General features: G+C 47.3%; 1 protein-coding gene across 1 annotated transcript in view; it reads left to right on the top strand.

Annotated features, from left to right (window-relative positions):
- Positions 1 to 23,721, top strand: part of CFAP47 (cilia and flagella associated protein 47) — a 2,858,849-nt gene that overhangs the window by 1,763,198 nt on the left and 1,071,930 nt on the right. Inside the window, exon 54 of the mRNA XM_078657910.1 lies at positions 16,975 to 17,086. Within this exon, the coding sequence (XP_078514036.1) occupies positions 16,975 to 17,086 (112 nt within the window). The remainder of the gene's footprint in view (positions 1 to 16,974; positions 17,087 to 23,721) is intronic.

The following is a 23,721-nucleotide window of genomic DNA, read 5'->3' as shown; positions in this document are numbered from 1 at the left end:
CCTGCTACTTTCAAAAACATCAATGGGGATGCAGCGGGTGTTAGACCAATTCTCCGAATTTTGCAAGAAAAGGAATTTGGTGATCAATATAGATAAAACAAAGTACATGGTGTTTAATGCCAGCACAACTAATTGCCCTCGCCCGAAAATGGATGGTCGTCCGCTGGAAAGGGTAAATAATTTTGTCTACCTAGGTCTGACATTGAATGACAAAATGGGGTGGGAAACCCAAATGTCTAGGGCAAATCTAAGGCTCTCTCAGTCCGCGGGGGGATCCTAAAAGTGCAGAAATCTTGTGTGCATAAATTAGTGAGTCCACCGCTGGAAATATATAAGGTTCAAGCCAGATCTTCCACTCTCTACGGGGCGGATCTCTGGGGGCACCGACCATCGAGTGAGATTAGCATAACTGAGAACAATTTCATTAGACAGTTACTTTCTTTACCAAAAAATACACCACTAATTCCACTAAGGCTGGACTTAAACTTGAGGCCAATTGCAGAAGCAATTGCCTCACGTCCGCTTCTCTATTGGCGTAGACTGTGGAGTGTCCCGGAGCTTGAGTGCTATAGAGAAGAACTGAAGGTTGTGATGGCCTGTCCGGGCGCAGGGAGGATTAAGTGGTTATCATTCATAAGGGGGCAGGCGTCCAGGATTGGCATGGAGAACTTGTGGTCTAATCCGGAGGCCGCGTGCCAAGTTACCTCGAGGCGAACACTGGCTGAGACCATAAAACACCATAATCTACACGAAGCTCTCCGATTAGTTAGGCCCTCCAGTCTCACCGATAGCTTTTTAGATTTTAAGAATGTTTACAGCTTTGAGAAGGAATTAGATATGATTGAACCGGTTTTAGCAAAGAAACTGTATTTACAGTTCAGATACGGTACATTACCCCTGCACTCATATACAGATAAATGGAAAGTGGGTCCAGCCCGCCTCTGCCCGGGTTGTGAGGACCCAAATGAGACCCCAATACATGTGATTCTGTTTTGTCCTGCCTACTCCATTAGCAGAAAGAAATGGATCATACAGCTATGTCTGAACCTAGGAATCAGGAACTATTTAGAATTTTTTAGAATTTTAAAATCTGATACTAATGCACTAATAGTTACAGCTATTGCTAAATTTCTGTTTTCCATGTGGTTAACAAGACGGAGAATGATTCGGAAGCATCAAAGCTCCCTGGTTGTAGATAGATAATTTGTTCCAGGATAACTTTGGGCTTCTATTGTATTCTAAAAATTTTAATCTGTTCATATATAAATTATTGTCTTAGTATTTTAACTGTCACTCCATAACCATATGTAAACCTATTGTCTGTACATATGAAAATGAGATGTAACTTGTGTATTAGCTTAGTGTCTTAAATGTATTTTTTCCTTTTCTGTTGTACTTTTATGGTTCATAAACAAACCGAAATAAAGTTTACAACGAACGAAAGCATTCTAGCACAATAGACAACACAGTTGTGTAATTTGTCACTAACCCAAGAGCAAATTTGCCAGTTCTAGGTCGTACTGAAACTACAGGACACTGTTGTAGCACTGGCTCCATTGACATCTAACATTTATACATTTATTAATAATCCCTAAGGTTCGTACAGTTAAACACGGAGGCAGATCCTTCTCGAAACTAGCCCCCAGTCTCTGGCGCTCCCTGCCATTGCACCTGCGCACCGAGTTAGATCACAAGAAGTTTCGTTAGTCCCTCAAGACCTGGCTATTTTAAATCCATCTCTCTCTCAGACATCTCTCCTGTCTGTTCCTGAGTCTCGGTCAAAGCGCTATGAGTCCCTAGGATGATATATGCTCTCAACAAGAATCAGTACATAGACATAGACATCTGAAAGACAAGACAATAGCCAAATTATTGCACATTAGAGCACATCTAGGGGTTAACTACACTAATTATGATACGTTATGATCAATAAAGGAAAGCAGATCTTCTGGAGGCCTTTAGGGACTCAGAGGCCGACCCTGAAGGATGGAGACCAGGTGCATGGTGGCATACCCTGTAGCCTGGAGGTGGAGGATACCATAAAACCTGGAGCCTGGATTCCAGGAGCACCATAAAGGCAGGCATCCAGGGATGGTGCCCAGAAAGAGATTGACTAGCAGTCAACATCTCCTCGTGGCTCCCTTTGTACTCTGTCTTCGGCTTTCTGAATTTGCGTGCCTTACTTAAAAAATTTACTTCAGGTTCATTGTCTCCTTGCTCCTACGAATTTGCAGGCCACGTAAGAGCTGGCTGTAAGATTGTTGGTAAACTCCTTAGTCTTTGGGGAGAAGGCTATTTTGCAGCTCTAGGAGGCATACACCTATGGCAAACATGTAACCCTGTCAATTTGCTTTTCCTGTGGATACACCGATAACTACATAGCCAGGCAACCATGCGGGCCTGCCAGTGCCCTTTCATGGGTACCTTCTACAGTGGCGGAATGGCAATGGCAAATCAATGAAACTGCTGTCAATTTGCTTTTCCTGTGGATACACCGATAACTACATAGCCAGGCAACCATGCGGGCCTGCCAGTGCCCTTTCATGGGTACCTTCTACAGTGGCGGAATGGCAATGGCAAATCAATGAAACTGCTGGTATTTTTTTTTTAATGTTCCCTTTCATATTTTGCATTTATTAATAGTGTTCCTTAGTTCTGCTGCATCACTCGCCGCTCCTTATGTGTTTTTTAAGATGCAAAGGCGTTGTGGTGCATGGGTTCCGGGTTGTGCTCGCAGGTTTGCACCAGTAGAGAAGACTGTGGCAAAGTCACTGCATACCTTCTCCTTCCTTTATTTCTTGTTCACCTTCACTCCCACCTTCTTTTCGTGCCCCCTCTCAACCTCTGTCGCACCCTTACATTCTTCTGTCTTCATTTTTCCATTTCACATCCTTCCATCCGACTTTTCAGTCTCTGTGGTTGCGAACTTCCTCAACGGAATCTCTTTTTGTGATCGATAGGAATGTACATCCTTGTTGCCCTTTCATTGCTCTGCTGAGCTTGAGAAGTGAGAAGAAATGTGGAGCTTCAATTGCAGTAATGTACTTAAGGGATCTCCAGATGAGCTGTGCTAATTTCATTCTGGAATATTTTAGGCTATTGGGGGTACATTAGGTTCTACAGATGCACTATAATTTGTCAAGAAATTACGAACAAACACATTTTGTGCATGTTGCATCCGCATTTCAAATCATATCCAAAACTGAGGTTTATACATAAAGCATGGATATCAAATGGAATTATTCAGTCATACAAAGGCGTTGTTAATACGGTAGGATGGCTGCAATTGGGTAATTATTTGTTTTCTACTCAGGAGCCTGATAACCGGTTAACAGCAGCCATGTGTTCGAGAATGGAATGTAATATATACAGTGGAAGATAATGTTTTAGCACCTCCTAAACGTGCTAGTTTATGTGGAGTGTGGAACGCATTATGGTAATTTGTGTGGGCCGCCTGCATTACTCTCTGACTTAATGAAGGCATAAACATAACGGATTCCTGCTTTTCAGCACAGACAGTCAAGCTCTTATTTGCTATCTTAACACCGAGTTGCAAAACACATCAAGAATCCCTCTTGGGTGTCCCCCTGGGGCGCTTTCTGAAGCATTTAATGATGCTTTAATTTGTTTTGCCATTTTGTTGACGGTGTTTGGCTGGGAAGCCTGAATGAACAAGGATTTCGGCTTCAAATATGCCCTGCAAGCTTTGTCGTGGTGGGTGCGAGTCGTCTCCGTTGTAAGCAGTGCATTGCGCTACCAGCCTTTTGTGTTTTTTTGGAAAGTAAACGAATGTAAAAGGTTTGACAAATGACAATCCTACAACGTGAAGAGAAATAGCGAGAAAAATTCGTACTTTCTTGAAATTCTTAGTTTTAACACGTTACTGCACCTTCAGCCGCCCGGGTCTCTGCCCATAATTTATTAGGGAAAGCTCATGCCCCCAAGAGTCAGGTGCTGTTTTTCATCATAAATGTTTGGTCGCAAACCCCTTTCTCCGCTAAAAGCATTTGTGCCACGTTTTTCACCATGAGCTTTTTTTGTCTGCCAATGTAGCAGTCACCCTACTGGGCTAGATTTGTCTAAACATCTATTTTTTTGTTTTGTTGCAAAGTACCCCTTCCTTTTTGTTTTGTTGGTGTTTAAAAACGTTTCTGATTCTAAACTCCTTAAAGGGACTGTTTTTTGTTTTAGAGTTGGTGGCCTTCCGCTTCCGGATAGTGTTTTTTTCTTGTTTGCCAGTAGTAGCTTCTATTCTAACACTAGATTAAAGTTCTTTCTTTTCAATGTCTGATATGCACACTCACATTCTTTGACCTACATGTCTATTTTATAAAGTGTTGTCTTAAGTTTTCTTCCTGGACAAGCACTTTACTATGTTTACCCGTTGCCTAGCTTGAGATCAGTATATCTACCTCACACTTTCCTGATAACCGATGTCAAATGCAAACGGTTTGTCAGATATAGCTCTCATGATTGCGGAGCATAAAGCCTGGAGTTTATATAGTTTTTAGATTGGATGTTCTCGTCAATGAATCAATGATTACTGTGGAGCTGAAATCAGCAAGGAGTCTTTGTGTTGATTCCTGAAGGCTTTGTCAAAAAACGAACCGTTGAATTAAAAAAAATATTGAAAATAAGTAGGAAAAAACACACATTTGTTTGAATCTGTAATTTCTTGACACATTGGCTGATGTACAAAAGCAATTTACCGTTATATCTGCTTGACCCTTCTGGTCATGTGGATATATAGAGTTTGTAGATTCTCCGAAAACCTGAGGTCCCCCAAGCCAACAACTGTGCTGCACCTTACAATGGTTTTGGAGTATAGAGCAGGTGATATGGTAAACTATAGAGTGAAAAATGAGTATGTAGGAAACCTATGTTTTTTCTAAAATGTACACCTAATACTGAGTTTAGAAGCAGTTGTTATTTGTAAATCTCTGAATTTGTAGGTATCCTCACTAGCACATGAGTCACAGGGCATTTTGCAAACTATCTTTTCCTTCATAGTGGCTTACATTGGAAGGCACAAATGCAGAGAAATCTAATCGGTAATAGCAAATGTTCTACTATTCTGTATTTCCACATTTCTCCCGCCAATAATGATACTTCACTTTTTTGGCTGGGCTTGGCACCTGTGACACAGAACACCCCAAAACATGACCGGGATACATCATATTTCACCCAACAGAATCCATGCTTTTTTTTACAATGTGGGTAGTTGCTGATTTTGGGCCCTATCTCAGCGGCCACCCAGGAAAACCTACCATATTCAGCTATTTCTAAAAACTAGACACCCAGGTTTGTCCAGGGTTATGTGACTTGTGTGGTTATAAAGAGGATTTCTTTTCCAGAAGCCCATGCAAACCTCAAACTTTGTTTAAAAGAAAAGTTTTCCCTCAAATTTCTGTGAGGGAAAGTTCTAGAATATGCAGTCACACAATTCCTACCACCCAGTGTTCCCCCAAACCTCCGGATAAAATAGGTATCTTACTTATATGGAGGGCCCAGCACCCGCAACCGGAATGGCCGTAAAATGCAACATGGACACATTAACTTTTTCCACTGAAAACCAACCCTTTTTTGCAATTTGAGTAACTGTATATTTTGTGCACTAGCTCAGCCACGACCTAGGGTAACCTATCAAACCTACTCCCGGGGGAGTCCATGAAGGGCATGCCTTGCATTGTTCTCACCAGATTTATTCTACCCAGGAGCCCTTGCAAACTTCAAACCTTGCCTCAACACAAACATTTTCCTCTCATTTCTGTGAGGGAAAGTTCTGGAATGTGCTGAGATATCTCCAGATAAAATCTCCAGATAAAATAGTTCCTCACTTGTTTGGTTGGGCAAAGCGCCTTCAAGAGAAAAGGTCTCAAAAGTCAATGTGGAGACATTAACCTTTCCTGTCAAAAAAATACTTGATTTGTCAATTTGGGTGTATGGGCCAGAGCCCGGCGGCCACCAATGGAAATCTTCTAAACCCAGGCATTTATAAAAAGTAGACACCTGTCTGTGTCCAGGATAGTGTGCTTTGCTTGACTCATATGATGTTTTCCTACCCACAATGCCAGGCAAACCTCAAGGTTTGCCTAATAACACACATTTTTCTTATATTTCTGTAAGGAAAAGTTCTGGACAATATGGGGGGGGGCTCAAAATTCCTGTCACCCAGTGTTTCTCTATGTCTCCTGATAAAATTGGTGCCTCAGTTGTGTGGGTGGCCCTCCCACTTGTGACAGGAAACGGTACGAAATGCAACATGGACACAGCAAATGTTTCTGCTCAAATCCAACCCGTCCACCATTATGTGCAGTGCAATGACTGTAATGCGCTTGTCATACAGCGAGCAGAACATCTACCTCATTCTGACAGAATAAATATGTCAAGCAGGCCATAAGCAAGTCCAAGATTTTCTCAACTAAAAGAAACAATTTGAAAGGCTGCTTGCCTAATGAATTCGTGGACCAAGGAAAGTATCTATTTATGCACACCTATTGAAAGCTATTAACTAAGACAGCTCCATCTCAGTCAGTTTCACTTCACTTGTGAAAGCTACACATAAAGCAAGTTGGAAACCATAGGCCTGGCTGAGATTGGCAGTGGGGAGAGTAACACAAGACAAGACATATAGCCGCAGATTCCTTAACTAGACTGGATCTGGGAATTTTTCGGCAGTAGTACCTCTGTGCATCAGTAGTTGGCGTCGCACAACTCTGTATTGATGTCGTCCACATCAATGACGTCACCAGAGTCCATATAAGGCTCCCTCCAACACGCTGACATCAGTTTCTTTTCTGCGCTTCCCCACGGATCCAGAGTGGCTGCAAATCTGGTCATTTTTGGCTGACTTTGAACGGTTCAAGGGAAACAGTGTGCCTTTTTCATGCCCTCTGGTTTTAAGGCTTGCGGGCTCTGTCGTCGGCGGTTGTCAGACACGGACCCTCACCCCATCTGTATGTGATGCCTAGATGAGCACCATGATTCGGCATCTTGTGACTCTTGTCAACTGCTTTGGCCTAAGGCACTTAAGGTGCGACGGATGAAGCTGTTGGCAGGGCGAGTGTCACAGCCCTCTACGGTATCCCATAGGCCTCGGTTCCCTCGGACCATCAACGGGGTCACTGTAGGAGCCCTTCCCATGAACAGCGTTTGCCGTCCTCCCCTCGCGGTAAGTCAAGAAGCAATCGCTCCAAGCCACGTCGGACCCTTACTTCATCTGCAGAGTCAGGAATGGAGTCTGCCCCGTGCATTCCAACATATCCTGGAGCCAGGGCGAACTTAACTCAGATCAAGCAATATTATTATTCTCTTAAAAAGATATCCAGGTCTACACCTTCCCCTGGAGCGCCTTCGTGCCAGAAGGAGGTGCAGGAGGCCGGGACTGTTACAGCTTCCACAGGTTCACCCTCAGTGTCAGTCAGGCCATCGGTTACCATTTCCATATTAACAGTGGTGGACAGCCATTCTGGGTTTCTCCTTTGGTGCTTGGCTCTGAACATTTGACATTGTTGCCAATGGTGCACAGCGCCTGAGGCTTCCACATTTAGTGCTGACAGCTATGTATCCAATGTTGATAATGGCACTGCAAGACGCCTCACCACTTTCCCACTCCAACCCCGATTAGGGCGCTGTACAACGCTGTGCGGTGTCGGAAGGCGCAGGTGACGTCAACCCTCGATGCTGTGCAGCGTCAGACATAACGCTTATGAAGCTGGCTGGCTCAAGCATCGATTCTCGGCTAGTTGTGGACCCAGCTCCCACTATTCCTTCTCCACCAAGTGAATATGGAGGTGAATTGGAGGATGTGTTTGTTCTCCGATAAGATCCAACCTCTTTGGACACCAGTTGAATTTGTGAGCTGGCAAATGTGAGTGGTTTAGAATCATCTCCAGCCTTGGTCCTTCTATCTCCTCCTGGATTAGCTTCAGAGGTAAGCTCCTTGTTCGCAGACATGTTGAAGCCTATTGCTGAGATTTTAAACATGGCACTTCCATCAGTGGCTGTGTCTAGTGATCCTTTGTTGGACATTTTGCACCAGAGCCAGTCCGAAGAGGAGTCAGTGCTTTCTTATTGCTAAGCTCTATTTGACATCTTGGTAGGGGTCTGGGCCAAATCCCATACGTGCCCTCCTATTGAGCGTTCTATTTTTCATAGACATCATCCAGCCCTTGATGACCCAGCCTCTCTTATGAAACATCCTACTCCTCAAGGCCTCATGGTTCAGACTGCGTTGGCTGCACAAAATATTGGTACTTTTCTGCCTACCCCTCTGGATAGAGAGGTTAAACTACTGGATACTTGTGGCAAGTACATTTTCCCCTCCACCAGTTTGGCTTTGAGATCCACCAATACTTCATGTGTCCTTTGTTATACAAAAACGTAAGTGCACAACGTGAAAGGTTGTTCTCCGCCGTTGCTGAAGCCAGTGAACAAGGGTATGACTCCTGAAACGCGTATGGCGTTAACGCCAAAGAACACACTGGGATGACATTTGGGATTTAGCTGCTGCCTGCCAAAGAATAAAGTGGTATACTTACACGTCGTTTGTGGGGTCTTCATGCTTTGAGCGTCTTTGTTTGGAAACATATATACATATATACAACTAATCAATTCATTCAAGCCTGAATACTTCATTAGATTTGAATAATACATGTTTGTTGCCACATGATTATTATGTATAAGTCGTTTGCATCCTCTACTGATGTCTGCATCCTCCAAAGAACCTCTCCTGGTCGCTCTACATAATTGTGCCCTGAATGGGCTTAATCACACTGGAGTTCGTGGGCCTACTCTCTTCTCTTGTAACTATTCTCAAATCAGTCCTGTTCAATAATTGTGTTTCTTTTTAATCTACTCAATATGGATCCAGAGCCCCTCTTCATTATTTAAGCCCAGTTGGGCTTTTATTTGCAGTTCGATGATGTAGCAGGATTTGAGTTTGCGTAATGCTCTAACTCTATCCCCACCTCTTTCTTTTTTGATGATCAGATCTAAACAGAAGAATTTGAGCAAATTGGCATTCAATTTATGCTGTTCTTCGAAATGCCTCGCCACAGGATATGCTGTGTCATGGTTTTTTAGTGCACGCATGTGCTCCAGGATTCTTTTTTTTTAGGATTGATCGTGCTTCCCACATATTTCTTATTGCAGGGGCACACAAGACAATAAACTCTGTGCTCTGAATTACAGTTCATTAGTTTGTTGATTTTGTGCATTTTCTTCCTCCCTGGTACTGAGAATACTTTTACTTTGACACTATTTCTGCAAGCCTTACAGGCCATACAGGGATAGAAGCTAGTTATCATATCTTTTTTCCTTCCTGTTTTAGAAAAGTGACTTCTAACTAGCTGGTCTTTTAATGCTGGACCCCTTCTATAAGTAATCAGGGGGTATTCAGAGATTAATGAACCTATGGTCTGATCTGCTCTCAACACTTTCCAATTCCTTCGGAATATCTGAAACACCTCTGTGGGCCCTGTTGAATATTCAGTTATAATCCTTATCTGACCTGTGGCTACAGTTTTCTTGGTGTCATCTGTAGTGGATATCAGATTATCTCTCACTACCTGTTGCATTTTATTACTGGCTTTTTTGAGAACTCCTCTCTTATATCCTCTCTTTGTAAAGCAATCAAATGCTTTCTCATTCTCAATTTTGAAGTCTTCATCAAGTGAACAGTTCCGTCTTAATCTAACCAGTTCCCCATAGGGAATTCCATTGATTATACTCTGGGGGTGGAAACTGTTCGCGTGCAGCACGCTATTTCAATCTGTAGGCTTCCTATACAACGTAGTCTCAATCCAATTGTTTTTAATGAACACCATTAGATCTAAGTAAGGTACACTGTTTTTACTTAAACATTCAGTGAATTTTAGGTTGAGCTCATTGTTGTTTAGTTTTGATACATACTTTCTGGCCTCCTCCATTGACCCTCTCCATACAATGAAGAGGTCGTCAATGTATCTTGACCACAGGATCACTTTGTATAGCCAGATTTCGTTCTCCCCCGCCCATGCCACGTGCTTCTCCCACCAGCCGACAAACAAGTTTGCATGGCTGGGGGCGAAGCACGTGCCCATTGTGGTACCCTGACGCTGTTGGAACAGTTTACCTGCAAACAGAAACATTTTATTCTCCAAGCAGTATGTGATCAGCTCTATTAGCATAACGTTGTGTTCAAAATATTTTAGTTCTCTCTTTTTCAGAAAAAACTCCACAGCCTTTACACCTTTGCTATGTTCTATACTCGTGTAGAGGCTCGTTATGTCCAGGGTCAGTAAGAGCATGTCTGGTTCCCACTCGATGTCAGCAATTATTCTCAAAAAATCTTTAGTGTCCTTGACATAAGAATATAGGTCAACAACTAATGGCTTCAAAAAACAATCAATATAAATGGAAGTGTTGTCCAATAGGCTGTTCTTTGATGAAACAATTGGCCTGCCAGGCGGATTTGTGGCACTCTTGTGGACTTTCAGGAGATGATAAAAGGTAGGTAATTCTGGGGGCTCACAATAGATACAGCTAAAGTCCTCTTCTCTCAATATCCCTTTATCTCTCCATTTCTTAGCCAGTTTGTGGAATTCTTGAATACTCCTTTCATAGTTATCTCTTGTTGTCACTGTATAGCACTGGGTGTCAGATAATTTTCTTTGTGCTTCTTTCAAATAAGTCAGTTTGTCCATGATAACAACGTTACCTCCTTTGTCAGAGGCTTTTATTACAAGGTTATCATCATCACCTAGATCCTTCAGAATTTTCTTTTGTTGTGTTGTTAGATTTTCCTTTGACAGGTTTGGACCTCTCGCCTGCAATTTCCTCAGCTCTTCTGTGACCAAGTCTTGAAACATATCGATGGCATTGTGTGCCGTTTGTGGGATAAAACTGGAACTTTTTTTAAGGTGCTTGTCGCCCTTTTGAGTAATCCCCATTTCTTCTAGGAGGTCAATTGTCACTGTTGGGTCATTTTGGCTGCAGCTTAATTCCAATTCAAGTACTCTCATTGCTCTTAGGGCATTTATTTTTAGTTCCAATAGGATCACCTGCTCCTTCCATACTCGTAAGATTTGCTTCCTCATGTGCTTTCTTTGGATGTATTGTGAGTATCTTGAGCAGCTTCAACTTCCAGGTGAATCTGTACAAATCTATTCGGGCCTGTGTGTAATCGAATTGCGTGGTAGGACAAAATGTGAGGCCCAATTCTAGAACCTTAATTTCTTCCGATGTAATGAGTCTGCTTGAGAGGTTGATTACTGTTTTTTTCTTTTTTTGTTCCATTCTCTCTTTGGGTTCTAATTCCATTTCCCGCCTCGTTTGCTCCTTGTTCGTCATCCCACTGGTGACCCATCCTTTCCCCGTCCTTCCCCGTTGGGTTTTTCGTTTCTTCTTTCTGGGGGATGTGTCCTTGCGGATGGGTCTGTTTTGCTTCTTAACAACAAGAGGAACTCGTGAGCGGACAATATTAACAGGGGGTCCAGTGTACGTGTCCAGGACTAGAGCGCGCAAAAGGATACAAAGTTCCCCAGGAGAAAGAGGTTTATCTACAGAGGAGAGATGAATACAGAGTAGACCGTCAAGGAACCTAGAGGTTCCTCTATCGGAATTAGAGAGCCTCACACACCCAAGGCGTTTCGGTGTGGAACACACCCTGACCGTAGGGTGTCCAGTGTCATCATTGGCTCACTGCTCCTCGTCAGACCGGCGCTGCAATGTTTGACGGGGTGCCAGCCGGCACCCTTTTGGCGGAGTTCTTTTATTCCTTGCCGACGGTGTGTGCGAGTCAGGGAGATGGTAGTGTAGTCGGTGTAGAGATAGTGAGTGATAAAAAGGGTAACCAGTCCACAATAGAATTTATTGGTGTGGCTGCTTCCCTGATTAAAAGGGGGTGAGAGGGGAGCGAGGGACTGTGGGGAGTTTCAGAACCTAGCTCTACCCCCTGGTGTGGTCAACATGTTTCTCGCCATCCGGCGATTCGTCAGGACCAAAACAGTACTACACGTGAAAAAAGTGCTTAAAAAACACACAAAAAGAACAAAATAAGGTACAAATACAACCTCACTGGGTCAGTTGAGTAGAGGGCCAGAGGTCCTGCTCTAATTAGGCGACCCTAAGGGGGATTAAAAGGGGCCTCGCAGTCTGCTCCCGTGAGGCCAGCGCTGTCTGGTGGTGATGCCTTAGTCCATGCGCCAGCATGCCAGTGACACCTACCCCTCACGCTCGCAGCACCTGGTCAGAGTGCGGAGCGACTGGTGCCTAGTCTGGTTGTTTGCCGTGTTAAAAAAGAGCTGTTTTGCTTCTCCCAGGAGCTGGTATTCGTGAAAAAAGTTGTTGTTGCCGTTTTTGCAAACTGTATATTCTTATGTTATGTTATGTTATGTTATGTTATGATGGTTTTTATAGAGCGCACGGCTACTCAAAAAGAGTGTCCCGGCGCTTTTATTTAAGGTAGGCTTATCCTTTTTTCTTCCAGTTTGTTCTCCCTCTGATAGCTCTACTTATGATTCAGATGTCTCGCGTGATGGTGCATCAGTTGGTTTCTGAAGCATAAGTTGCTTTCTTGGCATGTCATATTTCTTAGCGAACGTTAGAATCCGGCCTGATTCATAGTCCTCTTCATCACGTAGGAACTTGGTTTGCTTCCTGTGTCTAATTACGCCCTCATAATCCACAAGTCTCTTTTTCATATGTTGTTGTAAGCCTTCTTTGAGCTTCCTGTCCTTATCCAAAGCTATCAGAGCCTCTATTTCCTTGATCTCCTCCAATAGTTTCTGTCTATCACTCCAGGCATACTTAATGAGGATTTTGACCATTCCTTTGGCTGTTTCTGCTGTGTATTCTGCCCATTCTTGTAATAACAGAGGGTCAGGATGTTCGTAGGAGGGTGTTGTATAGATGCGCAAACCCCTCGGAATTTGGTCGCAGTCAATATATCTCTGGAGTGAGGTTGCCTCCTACCAAAAAAAAATATATATAAAGCTTCTCTACTTGCCTCGCAGCAAGCTGGGACACGTCAGCTGTGGTGTGCTCCTGGGTACGAGGAAACCCTGTCTTCCATTCAAACTCACTGCGCAACAGCTTGCAAGCGCACACTCCATGACGCAGAAATGAGGCACAATCCAAAACGCCTTGATCATGGGTGGATTATCTCAATTTTTGAAAACATATATACTTTCTTAGTTACGTGCAGCGTGAATGCGTGACAGGCATAAAAATAAAAAGTGGACTAACAAACAAGCACCAATGCAAAAGAACAGCATTTCTCATATAAGAAATTGGCCATTTTGCAATGAGTATTCAAAGACAATCAACGTACTATTCTGTATATAAATTTCAACAGTACTTCTTTGTCGAGCACGCTTAACAATCAAAAGAGTTTCAATCAATACAATAGTATTAAAATGCAAATATCAAGTGCCGTTTAGCAAAATTCATTATCATAGGAAAACGCGCTCATATTGATAAACATAATCATATTTTGAATTATATACTCATTAACATAAATTCAGCTTAATAAGTAGCACACAGTGTGCCTCAATATCCTTACGGTAGAGAGAACCTATACGCATTTCATAACCAATCAAACTCATACCGCTAATATGGCATTATCAAATTCCAAATACCCCCCAATTTTAATACAGAGAATGTCACATTAATTTTAACATTACCCTAGGTATGTTGGGAAAAAGTACTTCTTTTTACAAATGCTGGCAGAAAATGATAATAATCTGAATTTCCACAATTCGCAAAAAAATGCCTAGATGAGCAAATGCCCATCATGTATCTTGACCTAGAGAAATATAGCATATCTCTCCTATAGAAAGAAATGTATAACAGGATATACTTAGAAGCGTTTGAATATACTCAACTAAGATTAGATAAATATAATTGGGTAACATCTAAAAAAAATAGACAGTAATAATGCCATGCTCTGCAGCAACCTGATATGCAGATATTAGCACTAAACTCATTTTGGAAACATAACATCTTTGTGCTGTATTCACGAACGAAGACAGCATGGTGATGCAAAACAGCATGAACAGAAGACCGTCAATAAACAGCTGACTGCTTTCCTCGAGGCAAACAACTCGCTCAACCCGTCCCAGTCCGGATTTCGAGCCAACCACAGCACCGAGACCACCCTCATCGCAATCACCGACGACATCAGAACCCTGATGGACAACGGAGAAACAACCGCTCTCATCCTCCTAGACCTCTTGGCCGCCTTCAACACCGTATGCCACCGCACCCTGATATCCCGCCTCTTCAACACAGGGATCCAAGGAAAGGCCCAGGACTGGATCACCTCGTTCCTCTCCGACGGAACCCAGAGAGTCCGCCTACCTCCTTTCCACTCAGCGGCCACCGAGATCATCTGCGGCGTACCCCAAGGCTCCTCGCTCAGCCTGACCCTCTCCAATATCTACATGAGCCCCCTCGCCGCCATCGCACGCAAACACAACATCAACATCATCTCCTACGCCGACAACGCCCAACTGATACTCTCCCTCACCAAAGACCCAGCCACCGCCAAAACCAACCTCCAAGAAGGAATGACGTCGCAGAATGGATGAAACTCAGTCGTCTGAAGATGAACTCAGACAAGACGGAGGCCCTCATCCTCGGACAATCCCCTTCCGCCTGGGACGACTCCTGGTGGCCCACTGCGCTGGGCTCCGCACCAAAACACACGGACCACGCACGCAACCTGGGATTCATCCTGGACTCCTCCCTCACAATGCCCAAGCAAGTCAACGCCATCTCGTCATCTTGCTTCAACACCCTGCGCATGCTCCGTAAGATCTTTCGGTGGATCCCCACCGAAACCAGAAAAACGGTCACCCAGGCCCTCGTCACCAGCCGACTGGACTACGGAAACGCCCTATACGCAGGAACCACAGCCAAACTTCAGAAACGACTCCAGCGCATACAGAACGCCTCCGCGCGACTCTTCCTCGACATCCCCCGCCACAGCCACATATCCGCTCACCTGAGAAACCTGCACTGGCTCCCCGTCAACAAGAGGATCACGTTCAGGCTCCTCACCCACGTACACAAAGCACTCCACGACAATGGCCCCGAATACCTCAACAACCGCCTCAATAGCGACCCCCCTGCCCCCCCAGCGCCTTGAGATCCTCACGGGGAGTAGCGCGCTCTATAAATGTACTGATTGATTGATTGATTGATAGAATCAAGGGTGGCGTAGAGCAGGATAGGGGAGCGTCAGAGGGATCACGAAAAGGGAGGAAGACGCTCGAGAGGCAAACACACGCAGAAGGGGAGGGCTGAGAGGAGGGGCCGAGCGGGCCAGGAGGGGGCATGAGCGGGCCAGGAGGGGCGTGAAACCAACCCAGAGTAAGCGAAAATGGCAGCAAAATTACAAACAAGCGCGGTATAAGATGCAATATAAATGAGAGAAGCCCTCTGGGGTCGAAAGGGAGTAAAGGAAGGAAATGAGAGACTTACACAGAGGTGAGAAGGAGTCATGAGAATGAGACCGAAGGAGGACAGGCCAGGGAGAGTGGAATAGAAGGTAAAAAATGGGAAATATAGAAGGTGAGAGAAAAGGGAGCCTTAGATATTAGGATATAAAATTAAAGCAAGAGAGACAGCGCGAGTGAGCAGATGGGAGCTTCAGCGGCAAGGGGATAGAAAAAGAGTGTTAGAGGCGGACAGAAAGGGAATGGAGAATGCCTATGGAAGGGAGACAGCGTGGCGCTGCAAAACAGCTTGAGAGGAGAGAAATAGAAGCAAGGGCGGCGTAGAGCAGGATAGGGGAGGGTCAGAGGGTTTCACGAAAAAAGAGAGAGGCGCTCGAGAGGCAAACCCACACAGAAGGGGTGGGTTGGAGGAGGGGCCGAGCGTGCCAGGAGGGAGCGTGAGCGGGCCAGGAGGGGGCGTGTAACCAACCCGGATGAAGCGAAAATGGCAGCAAAATTACAAACAAGCGCGCGGTGGGAGCGTGTGAGCATGTGAGGCAGAGAGGAGACGCCATGTGTGTGCACATCGCCTGTCCGTGCGCGCACATGGTTTGTCTCCCTTCGCAAGCAAAACCGACACCAATAGGCTCGCCAAGGCAAAGCAACGTATGCTCTGCGTTCGCTAGGCGAGACCTAAAAAAAAGGAAGCAAACTACTTTTAGTGAGCCAGCTCATTACTTCCAGTTCGTCCCTGCAAGTTGATTTATAAGCACGCATCCTCATTAGCCGTGATAAATGTATTCTTCTAACAGGGTACGGTGGTCACGCTTCACAGGATGCATGTTCGCCCCTTGGTCTCTTTTAGTTCGAGAAAAATATGTCCTCTTCAGTCACGCTTCACAGGATGCATGTTCGCCCCCTGGTCTCTTTTAGTTCGAGAAAAATGTTCTTCAGAAATGGTTGCATCGCCCCGCAGTAATTGAAGAGCAAGGTAACACGTGCAGCTTGTACTGTACACCAACCTTGTTTGGGCGCTCAAGGTGAGGAGGTGTACAGAAAACCTTTCTGCTTTAGCGGCACTAGATTACATTCTATTGCAAGTGTCAGTCAGCTGTATGCTCTCGCTTTCCATTACCGCGGAAATATCGCTAGTTGTTCCACGGTTATCTTTAATTTCTGTTGAAAGGCCTTTCCAGGTGGCAGGGAACGCTTTTGTGAGCTGCAAATGCATCTCGTCCTCTGCTATCTGAAATGAGCCTGCCAGCAGCTAGTAGCATCCTTCGACGTGGGGCTCACTCTACACTCACAAAATAATGACGGGGTTAAAGTGTGCGCAAGATAGAGATAAAAAGAGGACATAAACATTAATCAAAGCCAGAGAACTGTCAGAATGTGACTCGAAGTGTAAGGGATATGTGGTCTTTCTTTACACGATGTAAACTGTTAGAACCTTGTATTCTGAACATATGGAAGACAATATAATAGTGACACGATGTAATTCACATAATGACTTCCTGATTTGTAGCCAGATTGTTGATGTTTCCGTTTTCTGCAGATGGACCCGCCAGAGTATCCACCTCTTCAATCCTACACACGAGACCCTGGAGTTCGAAGCTGTCAACACCAATCCCGGGCCTTTTTCGGTGGAGGTGGACCCAAATAAACCTGTGAGTAATTCGAAAAACCAGAACTGTGCTTCATTGAGCCTCGAAAGAAATATTCTCATTACACCATTGAGTTCTTTACATTAAATCCACGTATACAGGAAAGTAAGAGTTTAGCGAAATTAGGCCTGCGAAAGGGCCTAGGCTATGATAAGGATTGCATTGTTTCTGGAGCCTTTCAGTGGACACAGACACCGTTTATAAACCGAAATTGGATAACTGCTCAATGGAAAACCTGAAATTTCATTGCTTAGTTACTATCCAGTTAAGTTCTCTCTGTGCACACAACAACACTTACAAACAGATTTTGTTGTCAACTAAAAATTATTAAATCATGTTTTCTCGTTTTCATGATGTATTAACATGCCTTCATTTTTAGGGGCTGTGAGAGATCCTTGGTCTAGTGCCCCCAGAGCAATGAAACGTAATTTGGGGTATACATTATCTCAACTGAGGTCCTTTGGAGCCCGGGCCCCCGGAAGTGCCGGAGCTCAGAAGCAAAGCAAAAAGACCCGAACATACCTTGACATAACAACCACAGAACAAAGAGGTTAATGGCGGAAAACCCTAACTGTGAAGGAACTGAGAAGGGAAATAACAAAAGTGGAGGAACACAAAGGTCAAGTCCAAACTTAATGAACCGGAGAGTGAAAACAACCAAACTATGTGCTGCCTAGCTTCTGTTCCTTGTTGTTTTAACTTTAAATATTATTCCACCTCATCTCACTCGAAAGTACACCCATAACCAGGAAGTCCTTCTATGAAGGCAAAACTCTGTTTGGGATCTAGTGTGTGTATGCATTCGGTCACCAGAGTCCTGTTCGACATAGTTTCCAAGCCCTTCCATCCCAACCTGTAATCTCGTGTTGATGCAGCTTATAAATCATGACACCTGGGGTCAGGGCCGGCTTTAGAGCTGGTGGCACCCTGTACGCCAATGCTTGTTGGCTCCCCCAATGTCCACCTCCATCACAGATTCTCTCACCACCACCCTTTAACAGTCCCAAGTCTCCATAACCACTCTCTCTCAAATGCATCTATAGCACTCCCTCTCAGATGCATATATCTGTGTAACTCATCATATAGAAAATTTTACTTAAGGCAGAGGACTACAAGGTGTAGGAGTCACATGTCATCAATACTCGTAGGCAGTATAGTTTAATAGTGCTTGGTCTAGAGAAGCACATACTGAGAATTCAAAAAGGAGAACCATAGTTGGGTATTCTCTTTAATAATGAGAATAGATTTCTGCCCAATGTAATCCTTTTTGCAACATTAATCTTTGCTCAAATCTATGCTTTTCAGCGTGCATACAGTTCTTTGATAAAAGTTAATAGTTCAGTACAGTTAAAAAGTGCATAGAATGGAAATAGGTCAATAGGTTACCGCTGATAAAAGAGACATCCTTGGGGCGTGGCTTGGGAGCCGAACATGGCGGACTCTTCTTTGTAGAGCTCCGCTGCTCGCTCCAGCCAGAGACACTATCCGCCGCTGATCCTGCTCCCTACCGGCAAAGCTGTTGGTTGCTTTGACGCCAGTTGAGCTGGGAGCCTGCCGTTGTGTCTTGAGGGGTCCGGGGGGGCCCGCTCCGGCTGCCGTGCTTGATCGCCGCCGGCTGGCCGACATCGGGGCTCCCGCGAGGACGGCGGCGACTGGGTAACGGAGGCCGCACGCCCTGGGTGAGCTGCAACGGAGGGGCCGATTCCTCGCTGTGGGGCACCCGCTTGCCGCCGGGTAGGGGCAGGGTCCCGGTGACGGCAGCCGCAGTCTCGGAGCCGCGGCGCCCTTCCCCCTTCTCTCTGTGCACGCGGTTGTGGTCTGCCTGGGCCTGAGCGGAGTGCCCCTGGTGAGGTGGCCGTCCTGTGACTGCGTGGCTAGGCCGACCGAGGCCGACGAGGAACACGCCGCGGCTGCGGAGCCCTATTTCACTGGCTTCACCTGGACACTGGTGCAGGGGATCTGAGCCATGCTTGCCTGTGGAGGGCTGAGGTTGGTGCCTACACGTTGAGGCGACCCCTGCGGCGGTTGCCCCGCTGCGGACATCGAGGAGAGGTGGGTCCCGGCCTGTTGTCGCGGCACCCCCCTGCTGCTAGGGCCGCCAGATCAAGAAGCCCCCGCGACGACTGTTCGACTTTGGCCTGCTCCAGGTGGGTGAAGGGGTCTGAGAACTGCGGGCCCGTAGAGGATACCTGGGTGGGGCCCGAGATCTGCTCCTGAGGATGGCAGAGACGTTGTCATCGTTTGGGTGTCAGTCACTGTGGGGCCTGACTTCTGCTGCGGGCGCCTGTGGGCCACACTGGGGGCCGCACCGCCTGTGGGCCTGGCTTGCAGGAGCCCGGGGCACCACGGGGCTACACCAACCTCACTCCATACCTGGGAGCGCTCTGCCTTGCTGCACGGTGGGTGTTGAGTCTTGCCATCCTCCCCCTGCTCCTTGGCCCCGCGGTCCACTCCTCCCCGGGCTGCCCGGGAATCGTCCTGCACACCGCCATGGGCAAGCATAACACCGGCGCGGCGGTGCCTAAGCAGCCGACAATAGACCAATACGCCATGGCCACCCGAGCTGGGAAGGAGGCCGCTGGAGGTGTCTCCTCGGACACAGCGATGCTTCTGGAGACCATCACGCAATCTGCCCTGGAGGCTCAAATCGGCGCAGTGGGGTCTGAGGTTGCGTTTCTCTGTCAAGACCTCCGGAAGGCAGTGGATCGCATCACGGAGGCCGAGACGAGGGTCTCCACGGTTGAAGATACTCTGTCGGCCCTCCAGAAGAAGGTTGATAAGCTGGCCATGGTCTTGAAAGAGCTTGCGGCTTGGCACGAGGACGCGGAAGGGAGGGCCACCCGCAACAACATCCGCCTGTTGGGCTTTCCGGAGGGCTGCGAGGGGCCCTCGATGGGCCGTTTCCTTTCCAACTGGCTTCAGGCGCTGCTACCCGCTGAGGACATCTCATCTTGCTTCATGGTCGAGAGAGCGCACCGTGCCCTGGTTAAAAAGCCACCGCCAGGTGAGCGCCCACGCCCGGTCATAGCCCGCCTCCTCAACTACGCGGATTGCGATGCCATACTACGCTTCGCCAGGACGCATACAGAAAAGATGGTCTTCGAGTCCCATCCCATCATGGCCTTTCCAGACTACACCCGGATTGTCCAGCAACAGCGTCAGTCCTTTGTAGCCACAAAGCGGCGACTGCGTGACTTAAACCTCTCTTATGCTCCTCTCTTTCCAGCATGCATGAAAGTACTTCATAATTCCAAATTGTACTTCTTCCACACCCCGGAGGAGGTTTTTGCTTGGACAGACGAGTGGCAGCATGTGAAACCACACACTCTGACGCCCTTCGACTCCGACTCTTCCCAGAGCTCACATCGGAGTGGCCGACAGGGTGGGGACGCCTCTCACTGGCGACACCGTTCCCGCTCCAACTGGCGCTCCCAGAACAATACAGAGGCTGCGGAGTGAGGTACATTGGGGCTTTGTGATCATTTGGTGCCTTAGGTTCCTCCTGTGTCGGCTGGGGCGACACACCAAGACTCCGGACACTGTGTCCAGGGGACCTTTTACGCTATCTCTGGTGGGAGTAAACCCGACTCGCCTTCTTGTTTTAAGTTAATGTGGGGGGGATCCATTGGAGGGTCTGCCATGGTCTTCCCGTTGGAGGGCCAAGACGAGATTCTGCAGCGACAGGTACTCCGTGTTTCCTGAAGTATGGCGGGGTGGTGGGTGGGGGTGTTGGGCTGTTTGTTTTGCAGTTATATTATATGTTTGTTGCACCGCATCATCTCATATGCTCCTCTGGTCATCCGCACTTTGCTCCACTTAGGGCTCATGGGACACACAGCTAGAGACACTCCTCTGGGGAACCTGAACATTGTGTCCTGGAATGTGCGGGCCTGCTAAACAAGGTCAAGCGAGGGGCGGTACTGACCCAAGCTAAGCGCCACTCCTCCGATGTCCTGTTCCTACAAGAAACTCACTTATTGGGTAATAAGGCTCCGTGTCTCTCCAGATTTGGCTACAACCTGGCATACCACTTCGGCTTTTCCAGGGGGACATGCAGAACGGCCATACTTGTTCATCGCAGAGTCCCCTTCCAGGTCACTCGACAGTGGTTAGACCCCGGCGGCCGGTTCACGGTCGTGTCTGGTACTTTGGCGGGGGAGCAGATAACTATGGGAAGCATATACTCCCCCCCCCCTTAGTCAGACGTTTGTGGACAGACCGACGCAGCTCTGGGGAGAACTCCCAGCGGGTTTGACTATACTCGGGGGAGACTGGAACGATGTCATGGCCCCTCTGGACACATGGCGGGCACAACCTCCGACGGTCCCTCCCTCCAGATCCAAACTTAACATCCTGGCTCATGCTCTAGGTTGGACTGATACATGGCTGGTTTTTCACCCATACGAGGCAGGATATACATATGTGTCTTCAGTAAAAGTAAAGTCCACATTTGTAAAGCGCACAATCACCCGTAAGGGTCTCTAGGCGCTGGGGGCCGTCGGGAAGATTAAGCGCCACACCTCTCCCTCAATACACTCCACGCTGTTGCGGTTGGTGTACATGTTTCTTCCACATAGCTTCACACACAGGGTCGTCAGCACCTCCATCCTCCGATGCGGCTTATCTGATCATTCGCCTACCCAGCTCAAACTCCGCCTGCAGACTAGTCGCCCTTCCTATCGCTGGCGCATGTCACCTTGGTTGCTTCGCGATCCAATGTATCAAGAGGCACTCCACCGGGCTACGGTGGACTATTTTGCCTCGAATGTAGGGTCAGTTCCATCCCGGATTACACTGTGGGAATCTATTAATCCCATGATATGTGGGGTTGACATTAGCTATCGTACAGGAGAAAAGAGGCGCCGTCTGGTGCAGATTCTTGAATTGGAGGAGTGACAATGTGCCCTCCAGGACTCGGTGATAGAAGGGACTGACGTGTGGGCTCGCCGCAATCTGCTCCAGGTTCAGCAGCAGCTGCATCAGCTGTTTACGGACACCGCCAAAGAGGCCTGGTTGGCGACCCAATACCGGATATATCAGTGGGGAGATAAATCCAGTCAGATGCTCCACAGGCTCTGCCAGGCGTGCTCCTCCCCGACACAGGTCCCGGTGCTTCGGTCATCTACAGGCGCCTTGTGCTCCTCCCCGAAGGCAGTGGTGCAGGTCTTCGCCGATTTCTATGCCGCACTGTACAGCGCCCCAGGAGGAACTCGCTGATTTGCTCATTGACGCCTTCCTAGTGGATATTCCTCCGAAGCGTTTATCGGATGAGCAACGGGATGCCCTCGACAAGCCCATCTCTCTGGACGAATTGCCGGCCGTTCTCACTAATATCCACCTGGGTCGTGCACCCGACCCCAACGGGTTCCCTGGTGACTTCCTGCACCCCCATATGGGGACCGCTGGGCCCCATCTTCTCGGCGCTTTACATCAGGTGCTCGAGCAGGAGATCTTGCCCCCGGACTGGCGCCACGCCGAAATCGTTGTTTTCATCAAACCGGGTCGCCCAGCGGAGGACCCGGGCTCGTATTGCCCCATATCGTTATTGAACTATGAGCTGAAGTTGCTGGGAAAGGTGTTGGCGGATCGTCTCTGCTCCTGTATTCTGGACCTCGTCCATCCAGACCAGTCAGGCTTTATGCCGCAACGTTCCACCAGACATAACATAAGACGGGCACATAACGTGGTTGCCGAAGCCCAACGGTTGGGACACCCCGCTTCGGTCCTCCTAGCCGATATCGATAAGGCTTTCGATCCTCTGGGCTGGACGTATCTTTTTAAACTACTAGAGGCTGTGAATCTGGGGCCCCGCTTTAGTGCCTATGTTAAACTACTATACAGAGACATGACATGACGCCTCTGTGCGAGTGGCCGGGTACCGCTCAGATCCCTTCCATATTCGGAGGGGCACACGGCAGGGATGCCCTCTTCCCCGCTTCTTTTCGCTTTGGCGATCGAACCACTAGCAGCGTGGGTGCACCTGGACACGACATATAGGGGTTTGGTTTGGTCCCCGGAATATTCAGATAAAATTGCACTAGATGTAGACAACGCACTTTTCTTTTTCTCTGACCCGTGGGTCACCGGACCGAGGGTGATACAAATTCTGCGGGTGTTTGGCGAAACGACAGGGCTACACACCAACCCGTCCAAGTCGACACTTTTTCCTATCTGTGGGGATCAGGGCTGTCAGGACTGGCCCTCGCAACTGGTCATAGCAAATGAGGGGTTTAAATACCTCGGGGTTCACGTTACCAGATGCCCTACTGTGGCGTGGTCGCTTAACATTGCACCTCTGCTTTTGGTGGTCCGGGATGAGGCGACGATATGGTCCCATCTTCTCCTGTCCTTATACGGCAGGACCGCGATTTTTTAAATGGTGTCCCTGCCACGTTTGCTGCTCAGACTGCAAAACTACCCATCTCCAATCCCGCCGTCGTTCCGTCAAATGAATGCACTCCTGAATAGCTTCCTTTGGGGCGGCGGGGCGGTTCGGGTGGCTCTGGCAACCTGTGTCCAATCTACTTACTGTGGGGGCATTGCGGCGGGAGACGTGCGGTCCTACTATTGGGCATCCCAGCTGCTAATCGTTAATGACTGGTGGTATAACCCACACAATGACCCGGCTTACGCGGTGG

The sequence above is a fragment of the Lissotriton helveticus genome, chromosome 8, assembly GCF_964261635.1.
Source record: "Lissotriton helveticus chromosome 8, aLisHel1.1, whole genome shotgun sequence".
Classification (NCBI taxonomy): Eukaryota; Metazoa; Chordata; class Amphibia; order Caudata; family Salamandridae; genus Lissotriton; species Lissotriton helveticus.
Note: the sequence above shows the minus strand (reverse complement) of the source record. Positions and strands in the feature narration are given on the sequence as shown.